General features: G+C 41.0%; 1 protein-coding gene across 8 annotated transcripts in view; it reads right to left on the bottom strand.

Moving 5' to 3' along the window:
* itpr1b (inositol 1,4,5-trisphosphate receptor, type 1b) overlaps window positions 1-26,534 on the bottom strand; it is a 571,367-nt gene that overhangs the window by 166,375 nt on the left and 378,458 nt on the right. For all 8 annotated transcript variants that reach the window (XM_069936919.1, XM_069936913.1, XM_069936916.1 and 5 more), the window contains 4 exons: window positions 16,076-16,171; window positions 15,879-16,001; window positions 13,539-13,646; window positions 6,891-7,083 (listed from right to left, as the gene is read on the bottom strand). In XM_069936919.1, the coding sequence (XP_069793020.1) occupies window positions 6,891-7,083; window positions 13,539-13,646; window positions 15,879-16,001; window positions 16,076-16,171 (520 nt within the window). The remainder of the gene's footprint in view (window positions 1-6,890; window positions 7,084-13,538; window positions 13,647-15,878; window positions 16,002-16,075; window positions 16,172-26,534) is intronic.

Genomic DNA, 26,534 nt, shown 5'->3' with positions numbered 1-26,534 from the left:
ATGCTGAGTCACCAGCACTAACTATTGTATTATGATCCCATTCAGTTTGATATATGGATCTTGTTGAAAATATACCCTCTGTGATTTGTCCCAGCCCTCATACCAATCGCTCAACAATCTTGACTGCAGATTTTTTTGGGGCTTCCACACTGCATGCAACCAAATAAAACAACACACACTCCTTACTCCTCCCCCCACCCTCTCCAGGACTCTGATATTTGTCATAGGGTCCCAATCCACCCAGGTCATCCTCATCTCAGCAGACTGCTGCTGCTGGGGGGGTATGAATCAGTCCAACAATCAGAGGACAGTCAGATCTCAAGACCCATTTGTTTTGTGTCCATTGGTTCTTGCAAAGCAAGGTGGGTAAACATGGATGTGTGAGGTGAGCGTCGCTATGCTCAGAAATGTCAGGCAGCTGAAGGCAGTAGGTCATGTGATTTTACTTCTAAGAATATATCCAACAAAAGTTAGCAACATAGTCTTCCAGGGAAAAGTTTTCTCATTGTATTGGAAGTTCAGATCTGGGACCTCAGGATGGAACAAGAAGCTGTGTGGCTGCATTGGTTGAGGGACCGCTGAAGACTAATCCATGGACACCATCTCTGAAGGGACTCTCTTTTGATTCACTTTCTCTTATTGGTGGGGACACCAAGCAATACTGGCGGCACCACTTTGGGTGCCTTCGTTGCAGGAAAAAGTTGACAAACTTTGTGTATTATTACATGTTGTACATTAGTACATAACAACAAAGGAATCTTAAAATAAATGGTTTAGTTCATCACTGCCAAACCACATTTGGAAATCAGGCACATTGTTAAACTCGGCTTGAACATGTTCATTTGATATCCTGTTCACAAGCACTGAAAGAGCTTTCAATTAAGCATCTCCATGGGGACAATGGTCCCCTATGTACTTTAATTTCATGAAAGTGATTGTGGCAGAATGAATTCAACATTAGTACCAAAGCAGAAAGTAGTGAACACTGGAGAGGAATGCATAGTTGGTCTCACCGTGGGGACTTTTTTTGTGTGATAAACATGACAGAAATGGAAACGCGGAACATAATTTCATTGCAAATGCCTTCAATTTATTTAAAGGAGTACACAGATTCCAGGTTCGGCCAAGGTGCACGGGATGGACAAGGCAAGCAGTAAAGCTTCAATGACAAGACAGAAGTCAATAAACACTTGGTAAGTTTTTCAGAGTTTTGCGAGACAGTAGGGACAGGTGTAATTGGCAAGTTTGGACCACAGTTATCCCAGGCACAATTATACAAAAGATAATTTATACTAAAGCCTTCCGATTGTTGGATAGTGTGGTAACTGTATTGCAAGGGGAATGAAAGCGAGTTCTTCTGTGCCAATTGATACCACTGAAACAGAGCAATTTCACTGTTTTCAGGGTCACGTTGATTTCAAACATTAAAAAAAACAGGAAATAGAAAACATTAAACACGTTGCTGGACAGATAACAACAGCCAAGCCTCATCTGTTGTAGATTAGAGTGCAAGTACTTGTGGTTTATTTGTGAGTGGAGATGATTCTGTCTGAGGAAGTTAACGAATAGTGATGATGCAAAGTTGTGATTGGCTCATTTTAATCATCTTCCTGTTGGATTTAGAATTTCATCATGGCATTATATTTAGCCAACTGCACTGTTGGGATAATTTGGGAGATCAAAAGAGATCATCTTATATGGGGAAAAACCAAAGGGTAATTACTTCCAGAGTTCTTGCATGATTTTTCATACAAACATCCCTGTTCCTTATTTGTGGAAACTCGTCATTCAAGTATGGCAGATATAGCACAAGGGAATCTGTTTAACACATACACACAACCCAGACTTTGAAATTCAAATTGGAGCTGGACAAATTTGACTCAGGTGACCATTTCTATTATTGTATTAATAACCAGCTTTAAATCAAGAGTGAGTAATAATTCCTGCTTAGTTTGTGGTTAAATCTAATGTTGAACATTCCCAACAGCTCTGGGGGAGCAGTTCCACGAGTCATCTAGAGGAACTCTGAGGAAGTGGATATTGAGAGGTTAATGTTTGCACTTGCCTGCCTGTTACCAGGTGTTTCTGTCTGCACCTTCGCGGTGCACTTTATGTTCGAAATGGGCACCAGGCCACAGAAAACAAGACTGGCTCAAAGGTTATCCTAGATGTTGGGGCTTAAAGTGAGTCAGAAGGGTTTGAGAAAGAAATCTCAGAAGAGAGTCCAGAACAATGCAACTCTCCCGATATGGAGGGAAGGGCATTCCTGAGCCTGGAGAGAGGGAGAGGAAAAGTCATGAAAGAATTGAAACATACTCGTCTTAAATTCAAAGCTTTGTGAGAGTAGGAGCCAGAGCAGATTACAGATGGGGCGAGTTGGAACAGATGTCAGATCAGTTGTAAACAGTATTATGTTTAACATTTTGCTTTATGAAAAAACAAACCTGAACGTTAAAGAGATATTTTTTTAAACAATGATTTGATATATTAATGGTTATCACATACAACAATGGTTACATTTTATAAACATTCTGTTTAATTTAACTGTTGGAGAAGCTGAAATCAAAATGGAGACTTCTGCATTGAAAGAAAAAGAACTGAATGTTGAAGTGGTTGCATCATCGGTGAAGAGGAAAGCAAGTCAGGCAAGGTCAGACATCAGATTTCCATGAATAGCAGAGGAGGAACTAGACAGTGTGCAAATAATGACTGATTTGGTCATGAGTAGATTAGATGCTCTTGCAAAATACAATTCAAATCCGCAAGTCTCGAAAAAAAATTTCAAAATCCACAGAGCTCGAAGATGTAATATTTTAGAAATTAATTGGTGCCCAAGAGCTGACAGACCATAACAACCACCTCTTACAAAATAGGAGAGGATACATGTCTGCCAAATCAACAGCATTGTGAAAGACAAACTTCTCTCCTTTTCAGCATTTGCACATTCCCAACTTGCAATCAGGAACCCATCAACCTCTGCTTTGAATCAACCCAATGACAACCTCCTCAGCCATATGTGGCAATTTACCACCCTCCAGCAGAAGAAATGTTCTTCGTCTCGGCTCTGAAGGTATGTTCTTTTATTCTGAGGTTGAGCCCTCTGGTTCTGCACTCTCCCACGACTGGAAATATCTTTCCCACATCTGCTAACCCTTTAATGCACTTTTTGGAGAATTGTCAAAGAAATTAATCCACATGGGCCAAGGTCACTCCAGGTGACAACCATTCCAGCGGCACTGCTGGAGCTGCTGTTGGGAGCGAGGAGCAGAGATACAGCGCTCCCACAGGGTCCAACCACCCAGTCAACTGCCATTAGCTCCGCAAAGGCATTGAACGGCCAGTTAAAGGAGATGATGGTAGTTTTATTTAAAATCCTGCGACAACAGGGTCTGGACCCAAGATGGCGGCACCTATGATCAGCAACAACTACAAGGGGTTGCAGACTCCAGGGGAGCGGAGGACGGGCGTAGGGCACCAGAAAATGGGGAGAAGGAGAAGCAGAGGAGACAACCCACAGGACTGTGACCATGGTGGTGGACCAGTGAGGGGGGGGTGTTGTGGCTGAAAGACCCATGCACGTGGTGGGCTGTTGGCAACTCGAGGCGAGGAACCCATGGAGGCTGTGGGCTGCTGGAGATTGCTGTCAGGAGACTTGCGCCGTGCTGCGGACTGCTGGAGACTGGCTCAAAACTGGCTGAAGGGGTACCAAGTATTGGAACTGAGATGCGAGGGGGTTCCGAAGGCTCTGAAGGGTTCCTGACCATGTCAGAGGTTCGTATCTGATTGCCAATGGTTTGGACTGGACTGTGTGAGACTGCGGAGGCTGAAGCAGTGCTGGAGGTGAATCCACATACACTCAGTGACTCTTGGGGGGGAGGGGGGGCTCTCTTTTGCTTCTCTCTCTCTCTCTGACTGTAGGAGGCACTTCAAGCAATTTCTGCCAATGGTGAATCTGTCTGTCTTACAGCAGGCAAAAGCAATTTCATGTCATATGACACTGTTTTATTACAATGACAATAAATTGAATCATGAATCTTGAATCTACTGTTATTGTACAGATCACCCCTGGACCACTGGGAAGTTCTACACTTAAATTCCATCATCTGATATTCCCAGTTCTCCCATAACACAGCTCCAATCTCCTCTACCAACTACCCCATGCAACCCTGTCCCTCAAATTCTTCATTGCTCAATGAACTTGAAGACCCAATCTCCAACCCAAACTCCCATCGATGATCACTAACCCCACAAGTCCCGACTGTCTTCTGTCAACCCTGATCTCCCACAGACAATACTACAGCCTTGTCCCTTCACTCCATCCTGATACACACATTAAAATGACCATTTCCCAAAAGCTGGTGGAGAAGCTGTCCTTGCTGAGATTCAACACTCCTCTCTGTAACTGGATTCTGAACGTCCTAATGGAAAGACCACAGTCTCTCCAGGTCAGTAGCAGAATGTCAAATAATGCCTTGCTGAGCACGGGCGCAACCTCAGGGCAGTGTGCTCAGCCCGCTCCTGTTCAAGCTACTGACCCACAGCTGCATCGCCAAATCCAGCTCCAACAGTGTCATCAAGTTTGCAAATGACTCCACAGTAGTTGGCTTCATCAGCAACAATGATGAGTTGCACTACAGAGAAGAGGTGGAAAATCACGTGAAATGGTGTGAGAATAACAACCAGAGTCTCAATGTGAACAAGTTGAAGGAGATGATTGTGGAGTTCAAGAGGACCAGGAATGACCACCCTCCACTACACATCAACAACTCTATAGCAGAGATAGTGGAGAGCACCAAGTTTCTTGGAATTCACTTAACTTGTAACCTATCGTGAACACTCAACATCTCCTCATTTGTCAGGAAGGCGCAACAGCAAGGCTACTGCCACCATTATGTTAACCTTCTAGGGAAGCTCTATCAAATGTTCAGTTTCCTATAATATTCAGGTACGTTATTAGAATGACTGTGTAGTTGCAGTGGTAAACATATTTAAACATTACTTAAAGTTGACATCCTGCAGAGGTTTACCACACTGTTTCCAGACTGCAAAATTCCAGTGACAAATTGTGTTTGACAATGGCTGCAGCACAGTGTGGTACGGTTGTTGCAGAGAAATGGGTTGGAGGTCAATCCACAGGACCATAAAAGTGGCAGAGAGGATCACTAGAGTCTCCCTCTTCCCTCCCCCCCCCCTCCATCGATGTGATCTACCCGAAGAGGGCATGCAAAATCATTGAGAACCTCTTCCACCCCACACATAGCATTCCATTGGGTAAGAGATACAGGAGTATCAGAGCCAGTACCACCAAAGAGAGGCTGAGGAAAAGCTTCTTCCCACGGGCAGGGAGAATGCCAAAGGAACTGCTCACACTAACCATCCGGGACTCAAATTTACAAAGTAATATTTATTTATTTATTTGCATATATGAATACTTGTATTGCTTGTTCTGTATGTGTGTGTCATATCTGGTTGTGTGTCTGTGTGCTTTGCAAACTTGACGAAGTCCAAGGGTTCTCAATCCATTCACACTCCTTTCTTGCCCAAAACCTTGTATCAGAATGCTGCCCATATACTACATTTTGCTTTAAGTGTTTTGTTTACTCAGCACCAGTTCAATATAAATTCCAGGTCACTTATTCTTCTGCTTGTAATTTTGATATTGCATGACAACCAACATTCAGAGACTTTTTTTCCCAAGTTTTAATTTGATTCTTTTTTAAAAATTTTTACAGTGCTAACATTTTCTCTGTGAACACAACCTGACATTAGATCCTATTGCTTTGTCTTGTTTACAGTGCCAAGAATTGGTAGCCTTGGCTCACGGGAAACCCTCAGGCCTCAGATTCAGAGGCAGTTTGTTCACTGTCCACTTGAGACCAGCACAATGCAGTGGCTTACACTTCAGGGCAGCTTTGAAGCGAGTCACACCTATACCTATGAAGGTGCTTTTTTGGAGGCGAGACATTAAACAGAGATGCTCAGTCACAAGAGATCTTGCACACTACTTTGGAAAGTAGTCATGTATTTCCCTAACAATTGACATTCACACAGCTGCTTGTCTGAGCTTGTTGTGACCAAAGCTTTACAACAGCGACTACATTTTTTAAACTCCCTTTTGTCGTAAAATATTTTGGGATATCTTGAAGTTGTGAAGCTTATATCTCTTTGAGATATAAGCAATTTTAAATGGGCATGAATTATGGGACACCAAAATCACACCACAATGTTTATATTTGAGGGTGAAAGCTAAAACAGTCAACGTGCGCGACAACTCAGGGCTGAATGTTCATATTTTTAATGAGTAATGCGACTTCCATTATAAGAATCTATTCAAATAACCTAAGTGCTCAGAGAGGATTAAGGACTTCAAAATCAAACCTAAAATTGTAAATACCAATAAAATCAGGTTTCTTTTGAGTGTAACAGGAAAAAAATAAGCTCGAAAGCAAAAGGCTTCAGGCACAAGTATCATCAAATGGTTTCATTGGATACCATTTTATCACCCTGTGTGCACTAGTTCACAACGTCATAAGCCCTCACACAGTCATTGCCCTTGGGCTGTGCATATTTTGCCAATGAGTATTTTGTAACACTAATACAAATTTTGAAAGACTATTTTACTTTTAATGTTAAATGCCACAGCAAGGTCAGATATAATCAAATGTAGAACATTCATTAAGATAAGCTCCTCAGTTATTTTTAATATCAGATGAAAAAATATAATGGGAGACAACTGGCGTACTTTGGTAGTCAGCTCGTGCAAATATCACAGATTTTGAAGTTATGTCTTGTGCTATTAAAAGGCAATAATATCAGAAGGATGTTGTGGTGTGTGGAGCGAACAAGGATCAGTCATTTATGTGTTGTTGCTTATGTTCGTTTAAACTAACCTCGAAGCTTCTTTTGCCAGTTCATTTCATTGAAGAGGTCCTCAGAACTCAGGAAGAAGTCATTTATCTTGCTGCCTTGCTCGTCCCTCTCCGTGGTATAGTACACACGCAATTTGGATTCCTTGGTAAGGAACTCACATATATTTGGAACAGGAAAAACAATCTGTTCCATTGTGCGATCCTGCCTCACAATCTAAAGAAAAAGTGGACATGTAAAGTTTGTTTGTGACAACCATTGCACGTTTGAACTTACTATATTTATTGCTTAATATGTTCAACTTGAATTCTATAGAAAGCCTTTGAACGGCAGGTATTTCCTGTTGTGCCACTTCAGGTAACAGTATTCCAATTACTGTATAAGAATGAAGTTGAATGTCAGAACTTTTAACGAGAAAAATGTTTGCTAAAGATAACTTCAGAAAATAATTTTGTCTGCCTTTCTCTCCACATGTACCCTCATTTATTGCAGTTCTGAAACAAAATTATATTTAAAATAATTATTGGTTATATTTCTCCATTCTTTTATAATTAGAACAGAAAATTGCAGGTACAAAAAAAAATTTGATCTGCAACATTAACTTTCATTTTCCACAGGTGCTGCCTGACCTGCTCAATGTTGGCAGCAATTTTTATTTTGAATTTCCAGTAGAGGTTGTGTTTTTGTTTCTGAAAGCAGAAGGATATGTAATATAGTATCTCCAGCTAGCTTTATCATTTAAAAGGGTTGTGGTTGTTCTTCTACCCCTATGTCTGATACCTCCAAGCCACATTTTGCCTTAAAGCTAAAAATTAACCAGCCTCATTCATCAAACATTCACATCCTATGAGGAAACATTTTCACCTGTTCCTCTCACATCTTAATCTTGAGGTCTCAGCTTTTCAAAAACTTGGCCTGTTGTTGGTTTACACATTTCAGATAATTGGAGAGAGCTTTAAATAGGTATTCCAAATACATGCAGAATTCCCCTCGTTGGCCAATAGTTGTCCCTGCTATTGTTGCTTTCACAGCCAATCAGAGAAACAAAACAGAGCAGGTAACCGGACAAGGAAGATTTTGCTTCCTGAACACTTTCGGGTGCATTTCATGGATCTTGGCTGCTGGTCACGAAAATCAGCGCAACATTTTCCACTTCATGGGCTGTTTTTTAGATACAACTTATTTTTGTGATTTCTTGTCCTATTTTAGGAAGACTACAAGCATTCAAAACCATTAGGTGCAACACGTCACTGAAAATTAATTTTCTGGATTTGCACTTGGACGTCTTCCCTGCTAATCTTGGTGCAGCTAATGACAAACATGCTGAAAGGTTTCACCTGGACATTGTGATCATTGAAAAGCGATAAGAGGACAACTGGAATCCATCAATGATAGTCAACAATTGTTGGTCACTGACATGAGAGGCATCAGATGCTGAATACAAACGAAAATCAGCAGAAAAATATTTTCAGGTTAGTTTAACGAACGCAGTGTCAGCATCAATATGAGATTCAGCATGCCAAATTCAATAAAAGTTCATGTTTCTCCAACTTCCAACGTGATACGGCAAATTTGAAATGATCTTTATGTTCAACTTGAAATTGTCTGTCATAATCCCCAGTTTTCTTGGAGGAAGCAAACCTTTCGAAAAATATTGTCCCCCAGTGTAATCGGAGGTGGCTCTCTTACCCTTCAGGCACTTCCTCAATTTGCTTGCTATTAACCTCCAGATAATAACTCATTTGTTCATGTCCTGTTGGCTTTCACTTTCAGGAGCGTGTAGATTTCATTCAGGATTGCAAATGGTGACACAGAGGACAAAGAGAGCTAGGATGTCCAATATTTGATGATGTTGGAAACTGGATAATAAGTAGATATGATACCAAGTTTCAAGAGATAAACACCTAAAGCACGTGAAATTGTCTGATTAGATGTGGCCATTTAAACTGAGTCTCTTCTTGTGCTTTTAGATTGGGGTGGAAGTGATAATCTTCACACAGCTTTTATATCTACTATCAGCTGCAGTCCTTCCTGTGGCTCACAAGAGCTTCAACCAGTGACTGGCATCTACAAATCTCGATCACAGCACACTTCTTCCAATCATGAATGTGCGCCCTTACTGAAGTGGCACCACAGGGTAACACCTAATAGCCGCATTAGGAAGATAAAAATCATCTCAAAATGTCACCGGCAAGAAGGATTTTGAAAATAGAGGATTGTGCAAGTATATTAAGGACAAAAGAATAAGCTGGAAAAAGAGTAGGGCTCATGAACAAGAGACAAAATGTGCATCAAATCAGAAGGCACAAGTGAGCTTCCAAATGGATATTTTTTCAGTGCTCGCAAAGGAAACAGAGGCTTGAAGTTGGAGAATTTGGCGAAGAGGAAAGTGAAATTCTGTTGCAAATCTCCATGAGAGGAAGCATTCGATGTCTTAGAGGGGTCATCATTGGATTAATTTCATGGCTGATTGAGATTTATCCCAGACTGGGATAGCAATCAAAGGAAAAATTTGGTCAGGCTCTGCTTGCAACATTTTAAATCTTAACGAGCAAAGTATCAGATGACTCAAATAGAGTAATATGGTCCCCCTTTTCACAGACAGGAATGAAAAGCTTGGCAATTAGAGATCTGGGAGCCTGACAACATAAGTGGGGAAGCTATTGGAAAAACATTGTGTGGGACAGGATTAAGGCTCTCTTGGAAAGGCAGGGACTAATCTGAGATAACCAGCAAGGCTTTGTCAAAGGCAGATCCTATCTGACCAATCAAAACAAATCTTCTTTTTGAGGAGGAAATGGTGGATTGACGAGGAAAACGCAGTCAAGTGAGTTTACTTGGACTCGACGTTGGAAACTGGTTAAAATGGATCCAAATTTACACCGATGGGAGATGCAAGTTGATGGAGGATGACTGATTATTTCTACCCACCATGCAATAGGACCCAGTGAGATCCTCCAGCAGCTCATGGATTGCTCAAGATTACAGCATTTGCAGTCTTTGTGTTTATCTCATGATGGTAAAGGATTGTTTTTGAGATTGAATAACTCTGATTAGTGGTGCTCTTCTTGAATCTGTCTTGGGACCCTTGCTATTTGGATGTGTACGCAGGAGGCATAATAACTTTGCAGATGAGACAACTGTTGGTGTTTTTAACAGTGTGGAGTGTAGTTTTAGATGAAAGGGTGATTAATGTGGTGGTGAAATGGCAGACGAAGTTTAATCATGATAAATGTGAGGCAAAGCATTTTGGTAGTGTAAGATTTAGTCCCACCTTGTGTAACCCTTGTTCCACTTCCCAAAAATATCCCATCCCCTACCACCCCCCCACCCCCCACCACCCACCAATCTTTTCAGTCACAGCCCAAAAAAGAAGGCTTGTGAGATTAGCTAGAAAAAGGTAAAAACACAATGCTGGAGAAACTCAGCAGATCAAGCAGTGATCTTTATGTCTTCTTTGGCTTGGCTTCGCGGACGAAGATTTATGGAGGGGTAAATGTCCACGTCAGCTGCAGGCTCGTTTGTGGCTGACAAGTCCGATGCGGGACAGGCAGACACGGTTGCAGTGGAAAATTGGTTGGTTGGGGTTGGGTGTTGGGTTTTTCCTCCTTTGTCTTTTGTCAGTGAGGTGGGCTCTGCGGTCTTCTTCAAAGGAGGTTGCTGCCCGCCGAACTGTGAAGCGCCAAGATGCACAGTTTGAGGTGATATCAGCCCACTGGCGGTGGTCAATGTGGCAGGCACCAAGAGATTTCTTTAGGCAGTCCTTGTACCTCTTCTTTGGTGCACCTCTGACACGATGGCCAGTGGAGAGCTCGCCATATAACACGATCTTGGGGAGGGGATGGTCCTCCATTCTGGAGACGTGACCTACCCAGTGCAGTTGGATCTTCAACAGCGTGGATTCGATGCTGTCGGCCTCTGCCATCTTGAGTACTTCGATGTTAGGGATGAAGTCGCTCCAATGAATGTTGAGGATAGAGTGGAGACAACGCTGCTGGAAGCGTTCTAGGAGCCGTAGGTGATGCCGGTAGAGGACCCATGATTCGGAGCCGAACAGGAGTGTGGGTATGACAAACAACGGCTCTGTATACGCTTATCTTTGTGAGGTTTTTCAGTTGGTTGTTTTTCCAGACTCTTTTGTGTAGTCTTCCATAGGCGCTATTTGCCTTGGTGAGTCTGTTGTCTATCTCGTTGTCGATCCTTGCATCCAATGAAGTGGTGCAGCCGAGATAGGTAAACTGGTTGACCATTTTGATCTTTATGTAGCAAAGAGAAAAATACATAACTGATGTTTTGGGCCCAAGTCCATCATCAAGGTATGGAAAAATGTCAGCAGGCACCTGAACAAAAGAGGTGGGGGAGGTGAGGTCACGAAGGCAGGAGGTGATAGGTGGAGAAAGGAGGGAGGGCACTTACCTCCTCCAAACACTGCCCTCATCTATCTCCACAACAATCCCAACCTCACCATCAAACCTGCAGACAAGAGTGGTGCTGTTGTGGTCTGGTGCACTGACCTCTACCTTTCTAAGGTCAGAAAAAAGCTCTTGGACACCTCTTCCTCCCTGCCCCTCACTCAGGACCCCACCACTACACATTCTCCAACACTATCTCCAATCTCATCACCTCTGGTCACCTCCCTCCCACGGCCACCAACCTCATTGTCTCCCATCCCCACACTGCTCATTTCTACCTTCTACCCAGGATACACAAACCCAACCATCTGGGTAGACCCATTAATTCTGCTTGCTCTTGCCCCATCAAACTAGTTTCATTTCAGCTTGACTCTATCTTTTCTTCCCTGATCCAATCCTTCCCCACCGACATCCACAATACCGCACATGCCCTCCATCTCTTCAATGACTTCAGATTCCCCGAATTGGACCGTCTCATCTTCATGATGGATGTCCAATCCTTTTATACCTTCATCCCCCATACAGAAGAACTTAAAGCACTCCGCTTCTTTCCGGGATCAGCGACCCAACCAGTCACCATCTATCACCACTCTCCTCCGCCTGGCAGAACTTGTCCTCATTTTAAACAACTTCTTTAACTTGTCTCACTTCCTCCAAATCAAAGGAGTAACGAGGGGTCCCAGCCTGTTTGTGAGCTTTAGGCAGCAATCCATCTGCAAGTCTTCACAGGTAAGACCACTCAACTCTTTCTCCAGTATACTGATGACTACATCGGGGCTGCTTCATTAACCTGCGGTGAACTTGTTGACTTGATTCACTTTGCTGCCAACTTCCACCCTGATCTCAAATTCACCTGGTCCATTTCCAACAACACTCTCCCCTTCCTGGATCTCTCTGACTTCATCTCAGAAGACGTTTTCCACCAACATATATTACAAACCCACTAACTCCCACACCTAACTTAACTACACTTCCTCACACCTTGTCCCCTGCAAGGATTCCATCCCCTTCTTTCAATTTCTCCATCTCTGCCGCATCTGTTCCCAAGGTGAGGTCTTCCAGTCCAGATCTTCCAAAATGTCTGCCTTCTTCCACAAATGTGGCTTCCCCTCCACCACCATCAACTCAGCCCTCACCCGCATCTCCTCCATTTCCCACTCATCTACCTTGGCTCCCTCTGATCCCAGATGCAACAAATATAGAATCCCCCCTTACCTTCAACTCCTACCCCACCAGCCTCTGCATCTAATACATTACCCTCTGGAATTTCCAGCACTTACCACAGGATCCCCTCCCTTTCCCTCTACCTCCCAAAGGGACCGCTCCCTCCTGCACTCATCCCTCCCCACCAATCAGCCCCCACCCCTGGCACCTTCCTCTGTGTCAGCAGGAGGTGCAATACTTGCGCTCACACCTTCTCCCTCATCACATTCCAAGGCCCCAAACAAGCCTTTTAAGTGAAGCAACACTTCACTTGTATATCTGCTGGACTCATTTACTGCATTCAGTGCTCCCTTTGTGGCCTTCTCTACATCGGAGAGATTGGACATAGATTGAGTGATCGCTGCGCAGAGCACCTTCACTCCATCCACACCATTGACAGAAATATCCCATACTCACATGTCTGACCATGGGCTTATGTACTATCCCACCAAGAACAGCGGTAAATTGGAGGAACAACACCTGATTTTCTGGCTAGGCACTCTTCAGCCAAATGACATTACATTAACATCGACTTTTCCAATTTCTGCTAACCTGCTCTCCTCTTCCCCCTCCCCTTCCCAGTTCTCCTCACCCCTTTCCCTCTCTATTCACCTAGCCTTCCCTCCTCCCCTTGATCGCTGCTGTCCTCTCCCTCCCTTCTCCACCTACTACCTCCTGCCTTTGCAACCACACCTCCCCCCCCTAATCTTTTGTTTGGACGTCTGTCGACATTTTTCCATACCTTGATAAAGGGCTCAGGCCTGAAATGTTGGTTGTGTATCTTTACCTTTGCTATACAAAGGACATTGCTTTACCTGCTGAGCTTCTCCAGCATTGTGTTTTCACTTAAACCACAGTGTCTATAAATTTTTGTGTTTTACTTTTGCTCAATTAGCCTTTTGCTTTGGTTCCCAGATCTTCACCAAACCCTTCATTGGAATATTTCTCAGCAGATGTTAAACACCAGCATGTTCTTCTAGTATAAAGCAAGTTGGTGGCCAAAGATTTTGCAAATATGCCAACATCCATTTTTGAATGTATTTCCTGCTCACTGACCTCAATCTGTGCTGTGTGCTTAGCATAATACTCCAAGGCTTCATCTCCTTCACCCATCTGACTGCCAGGTTTCAACATTTGTTGCAGCTCTTTATTATGACGTGCTAACTGCAAGAGGTGGAAAATAGATAATTTTTTTGGTCAAGAGTGCAAGAACAAATATCACATCCTTTATAGCTCAAATTCAAAAGTAATCCAAAACACCTCATTTTAAAAATTACTCGTTTCATTCGTTACCTCTCGACAACTGATATTACAGATAGGGGATCGGCTTATAATCATATTATGAATCCTTTGATTTGTTACACTTAATTAGTTATCTTGGGGGGGGGGGGGAATTTAAAAAAAACATTTTCATGGCAATTGTACTTGGTCACCTTACCTCTACCGTCAATCTCAGATGCAAGTTAGAAGAAAAACAACTGCAGATGTTGGAAAGCCAAAGTGAAAACAGAAAAATGCTGGGAATACCCAGGACTGCATGAGTGAGATGGGAAACAGAGTTGAAGACCCTTCACCGAATCTGGGAAGGAGAGAATCCAGATCTTCCCTTTGTTTGTCTGAGCACACTGTAACTTTCTGGATTTGATGCTGAATTTTACTTGGGTTAACTTGATTTCTCTGCCTGTGTCAGTCATCCATCTGTGATATTGGCTCTTAAACAAGTGATATGCCATAGACATGGACCAGACAAATGCTATACTAATACAGGGCTTTTATTAACATACAAACCACCACTTAACTGGCCAGTGGGAAAACATCTCCATCTGTTATACCAGTAGGGTGGAGCATCTACACAGCCATAGCCACAGCAAGCAACTCCATACACAAGTAGCAGTCAGTATAATACACCCTCCCCCCAAATTACATCATCACAGAAAGTCTCTGGAGATGCTGGGATTGAAGTGCAATATGCAAAAATGCTGGAGAACTCAACCAGTCACACAGCATCTATAGGAAGTTATTTTTTTCATTCATCTGCCAGTGGAAGACATGTCCAGCCTGACGAGTCTTCTTGCTCTACATTTTGTAACTCCTGTATTCCTTTATGTTCTCACTCTATAACTGATCATTGATCTTGTTTTACCAGCTAGAGTTATCCCTCCATTCAGTTTAATGAGCTTCCATTCTCTCTCTCCAGTTCTGATGAGGAACCTTTGACTTGAAAGATCTACATTGTTCCTCTTCCCATGGATGCAGCCTGATCTTCTGAGCATTTCAAACTGATTTTGTTTTTAGTCTTATTCATGGCATTTTTGCTAAGGTATTCTTTCTTTTTTACGTTCTACATAAGAATAAAGTTATCAACAAGATCCACTGTATAATTATGACTCCAATACAGTACTTCCAAGAGTTGGAAAGGCAGAGCAACTGCTGGCTCAATTACAAGTATAATCAAGTTCATCGATAAATATTCAAGGTGCAGTTGGTCCCAGGGGTTGTGCTGGGGAAGGTGCAGGTGGTCCCAGGGGTGGTGCTGGGGAAAGTGCAGGTGGTCCCAGGGGTGGTGATGGGGAAAGTGCAGCTGGTTCCAGAGGTGGTGCAGGTGGTCCCAGGGGTGGTGCTGGGGAAGGTGCAGGTGGTCCCAGGGGTGGTGATGGGGTAGTGCAGCTGGTTCCAGGGGTGGTGCTGGGGAAGGTGCAGGTTGTCCCAGGGGTGGTGCTGGGGAAGGTGAAGGTGGTTCCAGGGGTGGTGCTGGGGGAAGGTGCAGGTGGTTCCAAGGGTGGTGCTGGGGAAGGTGCAGGTTGTCCCAGGGGTGGTGCTGGGGAAGGTGAAGGTGGTTCCAGGGGTGGTGCTGGGGGAAGGTGAAGGTGGTTCCAGGGGTGGTGCTGGGGGAAGGTGCAGGTGGTTCCAAGGGTGGTGCTGGGGAAGGTGCAGGTGGTCCCAGGGGTGGTGCTGGGGTAGGTGTAGGTGGTCCTAGGGGTGGTGCTGGGAAGTTGCTAATGTACTAGACAATACATTTAAATTATGTGGAATAGAAAAGTATTTTTCTCTGAAATAAAAGTGTAGGGAGCACTCGACGCATCAGAAAACATCTCTGGAAAGGTAAGAATTAATATTTCAAGCTGGGGTTCCTTCACTTCAAATCTCCTTGACACTGCCTAACGTTAGTGTTTTCAGCATTTATATCAGATTTCCAATATCTGCAGTTTAAAAAAATATGCTCGTTTAATGGCAAGCTTAACAAATAAACAATGACAATCTTTAAGAACTTTGTGCAGTGAAACAGAAAACTAATCAACATCCTGTTCCTGCCACACCCATCTCCAGGCCAGATGCAATCACACCTTCTTTTCCCATAAATCTTGGTTGACCCCACAATGAACATCACTATTTTACCTGGTGAGCAAGAATGTAAATGTTATGGCCGACATTTCTGGGCGATGCTGCGTGATCCTCACCCTCCTCCGTTTCCTCAAACTCCACCTCACCTTGCAGATAGGCCTTCTTTATCACCTCCACCTGGAGAATAATTCACTTCATCAGCAATCTCTCCTGCAAAGGGTAAAGTGAAACTAAAAAAAAGCACTCCCTACCAGTTCCTTGGGCCTCATGTTATACAGTATTCTCTCTGCATTTTCACTGTCGTGTCTACTTTCCATTATTGCCAGCAGCAGCTTAGAAGCATTGTTCTGTCGAAAGAAAATATTTCATATCAGTGTATGAAAGATTGCTGTTACGAGCCCAAAGGACCCCAAAATCCAGCAGCAATAGACATTCACCAAGACATGTAGTTATTAAAACAGAGGTTGTTTTTAAATAACTTTAAATATGAAAACATAATCAAACTTTAACTTATCTCTGTACTTAACCAACCCAAATTAACCCCCTTCTAATTCGAAGCGCACGTGTCTGTAATGTGTGTGTAAATTTAAGAAAAGTTCTTTGGTTCACAGTTCAATCTCACTTCTCCTTCTTCCAAGTTCTCTGGTTGCAGGCGATTCTTATACTGTGCACAGAATTTGACATGTATAAAGTTCACCAGGCTTTGGTGCTCGAAAGGTAAATGTTTACCGCTCAGGGAGGTTCTTGTAGGGTTTTCAGAGAAAGATTTGTCCACAACTGAGGTACCACCATTAATCACCTCAATGTCTCGCTGATGAAACTTGCCCCATCAGGGTTCTCCTGATGGTAACTTCTTTCTTTCAGGCTACCACAGAGTTCCTTTCTGTTTCACTTATTCCAAGAGAACCATCAGACAGATAGCACTTCCAGCCATTCACTGCTCTGGAATTTCCCGTTTCCAACCAGCTCTTCCTGGCCTGCACTGTTCAGCTGCTTTCAGTGTCACACACACTGGCTAAGAGAGCTTGTTGAGATTGGTCTCACCTCTCTCTCTCTCCAACTGCCAGAAAGCCCATGTAACTCTCTCACTTGCAAAACCCCCATCTTCTTCAGCAAATGCCACAGGAGTTCTCCTCTCTTGGTCAAGCTGTTGTCTTAGATAAACAAGACCCAGGAGTGGTCTTTTTGTGAGCACCCTGTTGGTACTTGCAAACAGCCAGTTTGTCTCCTCCAAAACAATGGCTATTCATTTCATTACATAATTTCAATTAGCACCTACTTGTGAAATGTGCATAAAAGTCTCCAAAGATTCTTCAATGTTCCTGAATATGAATTCTTCAGTCTTTCAAATAAGATCTTTTTTTAAAATGTGTGTATGCATGCAACCTACTTTAATTTTACCAAATTCCTTCCAATATTTATCCATTACACTGCCATTGATTTAATTACACATATAGATGGCGGCATCTTAAGTCTGATATCTTGTTAGCTTGTTCGGCAAACAATTCTGCCTAACAATGCTGTTTCATCCACAATCACACCAAAACTAGGTGAACCATCAGATTCACTGAATAGATGATTAAAAACATGCCACTAAAAAAAAAGGAACCTAGAGCTGTTAGACTACAGCATCTGCGCCAACCAGGATGTCAATCTAAATGAACTCCATCTGCTGCAGATGATCTAGAACCATGTAACACAACAGCACTGAAAACAGCCCATTCAGCCCTTCTAGTCTGTGCTGAAATATCATACCGCTAGCCTCAATGACCTGCACCCATTCCATAACCCTCCAGACCTCTCCCATCCATGTATCTATCCAATTTATTTTTAAAACATATGAGTGAGCTCATATTCACATCAGGTGGCAGCTTGTTCCACACTTCCACCATTCTCTGAGTGAAAAAGTTCTCCCTTGTGTGCCAGACGGAGCAAAGAATAAATAATTGTGTTGGATTGAAGGTGGGGTTTTCTTCTAAAATATTCTTGAACCAGGCAATACCCACGACTCTGGGCAATAAAATCCTGGGCACCTGGTGCCAGAAGGGGACCAGGTGTATCTAGGATTGTTACTTTCAAGGGAAGCTCAAGTAATTCGAGCAGTTGAAGAATAAATATGTTATCGAATAGAACATTCTTCTGCTTTCTGCAATTAAGATCTTTCCTAATGGACAAACTGGGAACAACAATGACTGACTGTAGGATGTATTCCATAACCCAAAGTGAATGCCTGAAGCGGGTTTACATCGGTCAAGGTAAAGATGGGAGTCGGACTTGGCATAACAATTAATGAACGATGGTGGGAAGATGTGTGTTTGAATAGTCTGATGGGAATTGTTAATGCCAGACACATGCTGGCACAATATAATTTCTTGCATCAGCTATACCTCACAATGATGAAATTATACAAGTCAAAGCCAGAAATTTTGGAAATGTGCTTTAGGTGCAGTGTGGAGGTAGGAACCTTTGTCAACTCCACATGGCTGTGTACAGGGTGAGATCTTTCTGAGATGACCTGGAGGACACTCTGGAAAAAAATGACAAAGGTGGATTTTCCACAGGATCCAAAGTTGTACCTTTTCGGAGACATTGGGGAAGTACAGTTTAGACTGTCCAAACACAAACTCAGTTTGTGAAGGTCACCTTGTTAGTAGCCAGGAAGTGTATAGCAGTTTTGTGGAACTCCAACTCCCAGCTAAATATCGCATGATGGAATATGGAAATACAGTGTTGCATTCCCTGGAGAAAATCACCTACAATTTACGGAAGAGATATGATACATTCATTGAAGCGTGGCATCCGTATCTGAGGCACATAGGTGCACAGATATAATTCACACCCCTAAAATAAGAGAAAAGAAACAATCCATCCTATCAGGTAAAGGGTTAAGATTATGAAATGAGAAATGTGGTGCAGACGCTGTGTTTTTGCCCTTACCTGTTCTCATTTAACATCCGAGGGCCTCTAGCCTTGAGGACGATCACTGTCTTTGTTGGCATTTAAGTGGTTTTTGTATTTTTATATTTTGGCATTTGTATAATTAAGGGATCGGGAGGGGAAGGTGTAAGGATGGGGAAATAAGGACTCTATAAATCATAATAGGTGGAAAGAGAATATAATAATTTGTTTATTGGATTTGCTTGAGTCTTTGGAAAATAAAATATTCAAAAAAGTTCCCCCCCATGTTCCCCCAAAACCTTTTCCCTTTCACTCTAAAGTTAGGTCCTCTTGTATTTATCTCTCCTAATCTAAGTGGAAAGAACCTACTCACATTTACTCTGTCTATACCCCTCATAATTTTGTAAACCTCTATCAAATCTTCCCTCATTCTTCTAGCTCCAAGGAATAAAGTCCTAACCTGTTTAATCTTTCCCTGCAACTCAACTCTTGAAGACTTGGCAACATCCTAGTAAATCTTCTCTGCGCTCTTTCAATCATTGATATCCTTCCTGTAGTTAGGCAATCAGAAATGCACAAAATACTCCAAATTTGGCCTCACCAATCATAACATCCCAATTCCTGTACTCAATACTTTGATTTATGAATGCCAAGAAGCCAAAAGCTTTCTTCACAACCCTGTCTACCTGTGATGACACTTTCAAGGAATTAGGTATCTGTATTCCCAGATCCCTTTGTTCTTCTACACTCCTCATGCCCTACCATTTACTATGTATGTCCTACCTTGGTTTGTCTTTTCAAATTGCAATACCTCATATGCGTCTGCATTAAACTCCATCTGCCATTTTCTGGCTCATTTTTCCAGTTGATCCAGATCTCTCTGGAAGCTTTGAAAGCCTTCCTTCCTGCCACAATGCCTCCAATCTGGCTCATTTTTCCAGTTGATCCAGATCTCTCTGGAAGCTTTGAAAGCCTTCCTTCCTGCCACAATGCCTCCAATCTGGCTCATTTTTCCAGTTGATCCAGATCTCTCTGGAAGCTTTGAAAGCCTTCCTTCCTGCCACAATGCCTCCAATCTTAGTGTCATTAGCAAACTTGCTGATCCAATTTACTACACTATCATCTGAATCATTGATATAGACAACAAATAACAATGGTCCCAGCACTGATCCCTGAGGCCCACCACTAGTCAAAGGCCTCCAGTATGAAAAGCAATCATCCACTACCACATTCTGTCTTCTTCCATTCAGCCAATTTCAAATCCATTTTACTACCTAGTGTCCGATGCTTCTGAATTAGTCTCCCATGTGGGACCTTGTCAAAGGCCTTTCTAAAGTCCATGTGGACACATCCACAGCCTTTCCTTCATCTACTTTCTTGGTAACCCCTCAAAAAACTCTAACGACCTATCACGCACAAAGCCATGCTGACTATCCTTAATCAGCCCTCAACTCTCCAAATATTTGTTTACCCGATTTCTCAGAACACCCTCCAGTAATTTACCCTCTACTGACATTAGGCTCACCAGTCTGTAATTTCCTGGTTTACTTTTAAGAGCCTTTTTTAAACAATGGAACAACACGAGTTACCCTCCAATCCTCCAGCATCTCAGCAGGAGCTAAAGGATGTTTTAACTATCTCTGCCAGGGGCCCTGCAATTTCTACGCTAATTTCCCCCAAGTCCGAGGGAAAAATCACACCAGGCCTGGGGGATTTATCTTCCTTTATTCACTACAAGGCATCAAGCACCTCCTCCTCTTTAATCTCTATATGTTCCATGCCATCATTGCTTGTTTCCCTTCCTTCCTTATGTACTATGCCAGTTTCCTGAGTAAATACTGATGCAAAAAAAAACTGTTTAAGATCTCCCCATCTTGTGAGGCTCCATACATAGATGACCACTCTGATCTTCCAGGGGTCCAATTTGTCCCTCACTATCCTTTTACTCTTAACAAATTTGTACCCTTCGGGTTTACCTTCACATTATCTGCTAAAGCGACCTCATATCTTCTTTCTGCCTTCCTAATTTTATTCGAGTATTTTCTTACATTTTCTACACTCTTCTAGTTCTTCATTTACTCCTTGTTGCCTATACCTACCATAAACTCTCTCTTCTTCTTACCCAGATCGCCAAGGCTCTCTATGCCTGTTAACTTTGCCTTTAATCCTGACTGGAACATGAAAACTCTATAGTCTATAAATTTCACCCTTTGAAGGCCTTCCACTTACCTTACCCTGCACATTCAAATGTCTGTCTGAATGCCCCTTAAATTTTGCTATCAATCTGTTTCTACTACTTCGCCTGGTTCCAGCCACAAACCACTATATTTAAATATCTTTAATGTTCCAAGATGCAGTTGGTTTGTGTTAATTAATTGCAATCAAGTACTTCATGTGTACTGTAATGCGATTCAATTCCCATTTAGTAGCACAGTACAAAGATGGGATCAGATGGATTTTGTTGTCCATTCTTCTGCTTCAGCAGTCTTTTGAAATCACCGAGGACTAATCTCCGCTCAAGTGTGATGAGTTTGGGGGTGGTGCAGAAGACCAATCTGATAACTGCGGAATCTGCCACAAATGGGGCAGGCAGTGGCTGATGGCCTATGTGGGTAGGTGATCGCTCAATCCACCTCTTACACAAGTCTCCCAACGTTTGAATGCTCCTGCTCCACCTTGAGTGGCATAGGCCTTGGCCTCCCAGCAGCCTCAGTCATCTCTGACCCTTCCTGTGACCTCATTACTGGCAATCTCCTTCCATAGCATCCTTCATCCTCCATATACCATTGGAAAGGTGCAACATTGTCTGGTCATTTAACCTTGGATGTAACTGATATACATCATCAGTGGGCAGCCTGCAGCCTTACCATTCACTGCTCTTTAGAATACAGACTTACTGCTTGCGGAAACTAAGCTGTGGTAACCAAGCTCATTTGAGGGCTCCAATCAGCTGAATATTTATGTATCTTTTATGTATTATTGTTTTTTTTCTTACATGGCATATTGTGGGAACAACTTACCAAAAGAGTTGGTGTGTCTATGTATCCAATAAGCAACAGCAAGAATTTCAGTGCATAAATGCATTGTAATTAGGTATGTGACAATAATCACTCATCTCATCAACTAATACCCTCTTTTTTATGATGCCTGCTTAGGACATCTTCAAATTGCCTTCATTTACAGAGACAGATCACTTAAGGAAAAAAACTCAGAAATAGGCCATTCAGTCCATCAGGGCCAGACCAGCCTGCAGAGGTAACCAATAAAATGGTACCAGATTCTGGCAACTTTCTGCAAGCTGCTCCAAACATCTCTCCTTCATCACGATCATTCTGCTCTCTCAAATCTCTACTTTAACACCATCAGAATTACTAATAATGCACCACTAAATCCACATTATACATTGCAATTTTGCTTTCATTTAAACACTATGCTTTGAACAACCTGCTATATGATGTAGAGGCTGACTTGTCTGGATAGAATGCAAAACAAAGTTTCTTACATTATCTCGGTGCACATGATAATAAACGATTCAACAATTCCTTTGCTTCATGATGTCTTTTATTTCCCTGTAGCCCTGTAAGCTATTTCTCTCACACAATTGCCAATTGAATTCCCTTTGATTCTTTTTGGCATTAACTTCCAAGTGGTAATTTACATGAATTAATTAATCTTTCAGCATTTCTTTGAGATGTAGGAGGCTTTAACCAAAGTGTCCAAGCAGAGACAATGCAGGGAGAGCAGCCATCGTTGGGATCAAACCTGGGTCTTGAAGCTTAAATAACATTTTAAGAGTACAGGTACTCCTTGACTTTCGACAGTAATTGGGACTGAAGAATTGGTCATATCTTGAAATAGATGCAAGTCGGAATTTTGCCTGCACGTGTAGAATACCAAAGTCTTAAAGCAAACTTTTTAATCAAATGTTGTATTTGACAAACTATAACATGGACACAGGGCATTTAAGAGCCAAAATGTGCATACTTACCTTGTTGAGAGCATCCATGCTCCCTTAACTCAGTGCATGCGCCAAGCGAACTCCAATGTGTGAACCCAATGTGCATGCGCCAACTGAAGACTTGCACATGTGCACAGGAATCAAGATGGCCACATCCAGCCTATGGACCCCGGATGCCAACAAACAAAGTAAGTATGCACATTTTGGCTCTTAAATGCACTGTATCTCTGTTATAGTTTGTCAAATAATACAACATAGACTGCATAAATTTTATATTTTTTCATATATTTCAAAAAAAATTCGGTTGTACATGTGGATGAATGCATGTTGCATAGGTCGCAAGTTGGGGATTACCCGTAATAGATAAAATATTGGTTCCAATGCCAAATAATGTAGTTAGAAGTGCACAATGGATGAAATTTCTCAAAAAGCACTCAGGTTGGAACCCAAGTTTTATTTGTTGGGGTTAAAAAATGTTACTGTCAATACTACAACAATATCATCTGATCAAGTCAAAATTTAAATGTGGGAAGGCTGCCAGGAAAAAACTCAGCAAAAAAAAAATAAATTGTCAGTTGTGATGAGATGCAAGAAGAAAAACAGAATTCTTTACAGCGGAAAAGTTAGTTTGAATTGTTTTTGACAACACTAGACAGAGCACTGGTCATAAGTCAGTAATTAGAGTATCAACTTGCATGACTGGAATAGCTTGGAGAATATTTAATTGAGTTTTAACAGGCCCTCAGCCTCTGTTCTCCCAATAACACCCATGTGACCAATTAATATACTAACACCATACGCCATTCGAGCGTTGGAGGAAACCAAAGAACCCAGAGGAAACCCACGCAGTCATGGGGAGAACATGCAAATACCTGACAGACACTTGAGTCCGGGGTCAGTGGTGCTGCAATAGAGTTGCACTAGCATTTGCCGCTATGATAACATACATTTGCTTGATCAGTAGATTTATCTTTTCTTTAAAAATTATTTTTGTCGAGCTTTATCATACAACCATACATTATAAGTCCATATAAATTAAATATAATATCCATTTAGATTGGTATCATATCATACAAAAATAATAATAATGGACTCATATTCCAATCTAAACATATAGTGAATAGCAAAAAAGTAAAAGGGAAAAAAAAGGTTGATTATAAAGATGTAACCCCATTCACAAACCAAGGGTGAACTTAATATTCAAGCAGACTTGAAATCGAGCAACGGCCTCTGGAGATCCAACATCCCCATTTACTGCATCACCGCACCATGATCATTCCAATTATGAAAGTAAGCTATAAAAGGACCCCAAGTTTTATCGAAAGAGATCTCAATCTTCATAACATTTTATGTCTGATTTTTTTTTTTACAAACTTTGAAAGGACATAATATTCAGTAAGGGTTGTTTATGGGTGAGTGGAAAGTTTTCGTTCCATTTAAGCAATATTCCTCTTCTAGTCAGTAATGTAGAAAATGCTAAGACCTGTTTTTGACATTAAATACATGCTTACATTTACTGGAGAAGCCAAACATTGCAATTAACGGACATGGTTCTAAAGATGGTCGAAAAGGTTCTGAAAATAGCTGTCTAATAGTCTGCTAAATTGGGACAATACCAAAACGTATGTATCAAAGAGGCTTCAAATCTTTTACATTTGTCACACAATGAGTTGATATCTGGGTACATTCAAGTAATCTTAACTTTAGAAAAATGTACCCTATGTACCACTTTCAATTGAATCAAACTATGCCTAAAGCACAGAGATGAATCATGGATAATGGCCAAAACTGAAATCCAATCTTCTTCTGAAATAGACATGTGAAGATAATTCTCCCACTCAGTTTTGATCCTATTAAAAAGACTGTTTTTAAGTTCAATATTTTATAATACAAGGCAGATATTATACATTTATGTACAAATTGTAATTCAAAAAATGTCTATGAAATTCAGATCTGGAAAATATGGAAATAGTAAAAGTTTAGAACAAATAAAATGTCTAATTTGATAATATCTTAAAAAATGTTTGTTTGGCAGATTAAATGTTGTCATCAATTTTAAAAATGCAAAATTTTGTTGGATAAAAAGATTGTTAAAAGTTTTAATTCCTAGACAATTCCATTCTCCATAGTTTGCATCTAAAATCGCAGGTTGGAATAAATGATTGAGTCGAATAGGACTAATAAACATAAATCACATAATTCCAAACTAATTCCTAAAATGACTCCAAATCTTCAATCTATGTCTCATTATTAAATTATTTGTTAGTTTTGGAAAAGAGAGAGGTAAAGGTGACCCCAATACTGCCCATAAGGAAGTATTTTTAAGGGATTTCAATTCTGTTTCCATCCAATTCGGGAAGTCACTGTAAGAACATATTGCATCATATTCCTTATGTTCATTATCCAAATACAAAATCTAAAATTAGGTAATGACTGTCCTCCACTATTTCCTGTGTTCTGAAGATAACTTTTATTTATTCTTGGTTTCTTTCCTTACAGAATATATATACACACACACACACACACATATATATATATATATATCTAATGAGATAATAGATGTCAAAGAAAGACTTAGAAATAAAAACTGGTAATGACTGAAATAAATATAAAGATTTTAATTTTAATTGAATTAATACAGCCTATCATAGTTAGAGAAAATGGTGACCATCCAAAGAGTATTGCTTTAGTCCGATTAAATAAAACTACAAAGTTTTCTTTAAAGATGTTTTTAAAATCTTTAGTTATCATAACACCTAGATATTTAAATTGATCTTTCACTATCTTAAAAGGATCATTACAATATAGAGAGAGTGGGCCTTTTAGTGGTAATAGTTCACTCCTGCAGATTAAGCTTATATCCTGCGAATTTACTAAAGCATGTAAGTAACGACAATATCTTTGGTATGGATACCTCTCGATTGGACACAAAAAGTAATTAAGTCCTCTAAACAAGCCTCTAAAAATCTTCATTTGCTCATAAAGCAACAGATAATGACTCAACCACTCAATCAAAAAGCAGAAGGCTTATTAGGGAGCAAACCTGTATCGTTCCTCTTGTAATTTAAAAAAGTTTGATTATTGAAAATTAGAATGAAGTGATGCTATTGGAGAGGCATATGAAAGCTTTATCCATTGAATAAAATCTAGTCCAAAATTAAATTTTACTAAAGAGGTAAATAGGTATTCCTGTTTTACTCTATCAAATGCTTTTTCAGCATCTAAGGAAAGAATGCATTTATTAGGGTGAGTAGGAGGATATAAATATTAATGAATCTATGAATATTATGATAAGAATATTTATTTTTAATAAAACCAGTTTAGTCTAAATTTATTATTCTTGGTAAAATATTGTCTGATCGATGTACTAAAATTTTTCATAAAATCTTCATGTCCATATTGAGTAAAGAAATCAGTTTGTCGGATGCACAATTATCAGGATCTTTCTCTTTTAAAAAAACTCACAGAAATTGCAGCCTCGCTAAAAGGAGGAGGTTATTTATCTTTTCAAAATGAATCATTCAATACTAGGTTAAGTCGTGGAATAAGTTGTTTAGAGAATAATTTGTAAAACTCCACTGGGAATCCACCTGGGCCTATGATTTGCAGATTGTAGAGAGGATATTAGTTTTTGCAGTTCTTCTTGTGAATTGAAGTTCCAAACTTCACTGATTTTCCTGGGATATCATTTGTATATCCAAATGATCTAAAAAATCATTGATCAGATCATTTTCACTGTTAAGTTCAGAAGAATATAGTTTAAAATATAAATCTCTAAATATTGTCATTTATTTTAGAATGGTCAGTGATTATTGTACTATCTGCGAGAGAAATCCTATTAATTTGTTTTTTTT

Source organism: Narcine bancroftii, chromosome 5 (genome assembly GCF_036971445.1).
Source record: "Narcine bancroftii isolate sNarBan1 chromosome 5, sNarBan1.hap1, whole genome shotgun sequence".
Taxonomy (NCBI): Eukaryota; Metazoa; Chordata; class Chondrichthyes; order Torpediniformes; family Narcinidae; genus Narcine; species Narcine bancroftii.
Note: the sequence above shows the minus strand (reverse complement) of the source record. Positions and strands in the feature narration are given on the sequence as shown.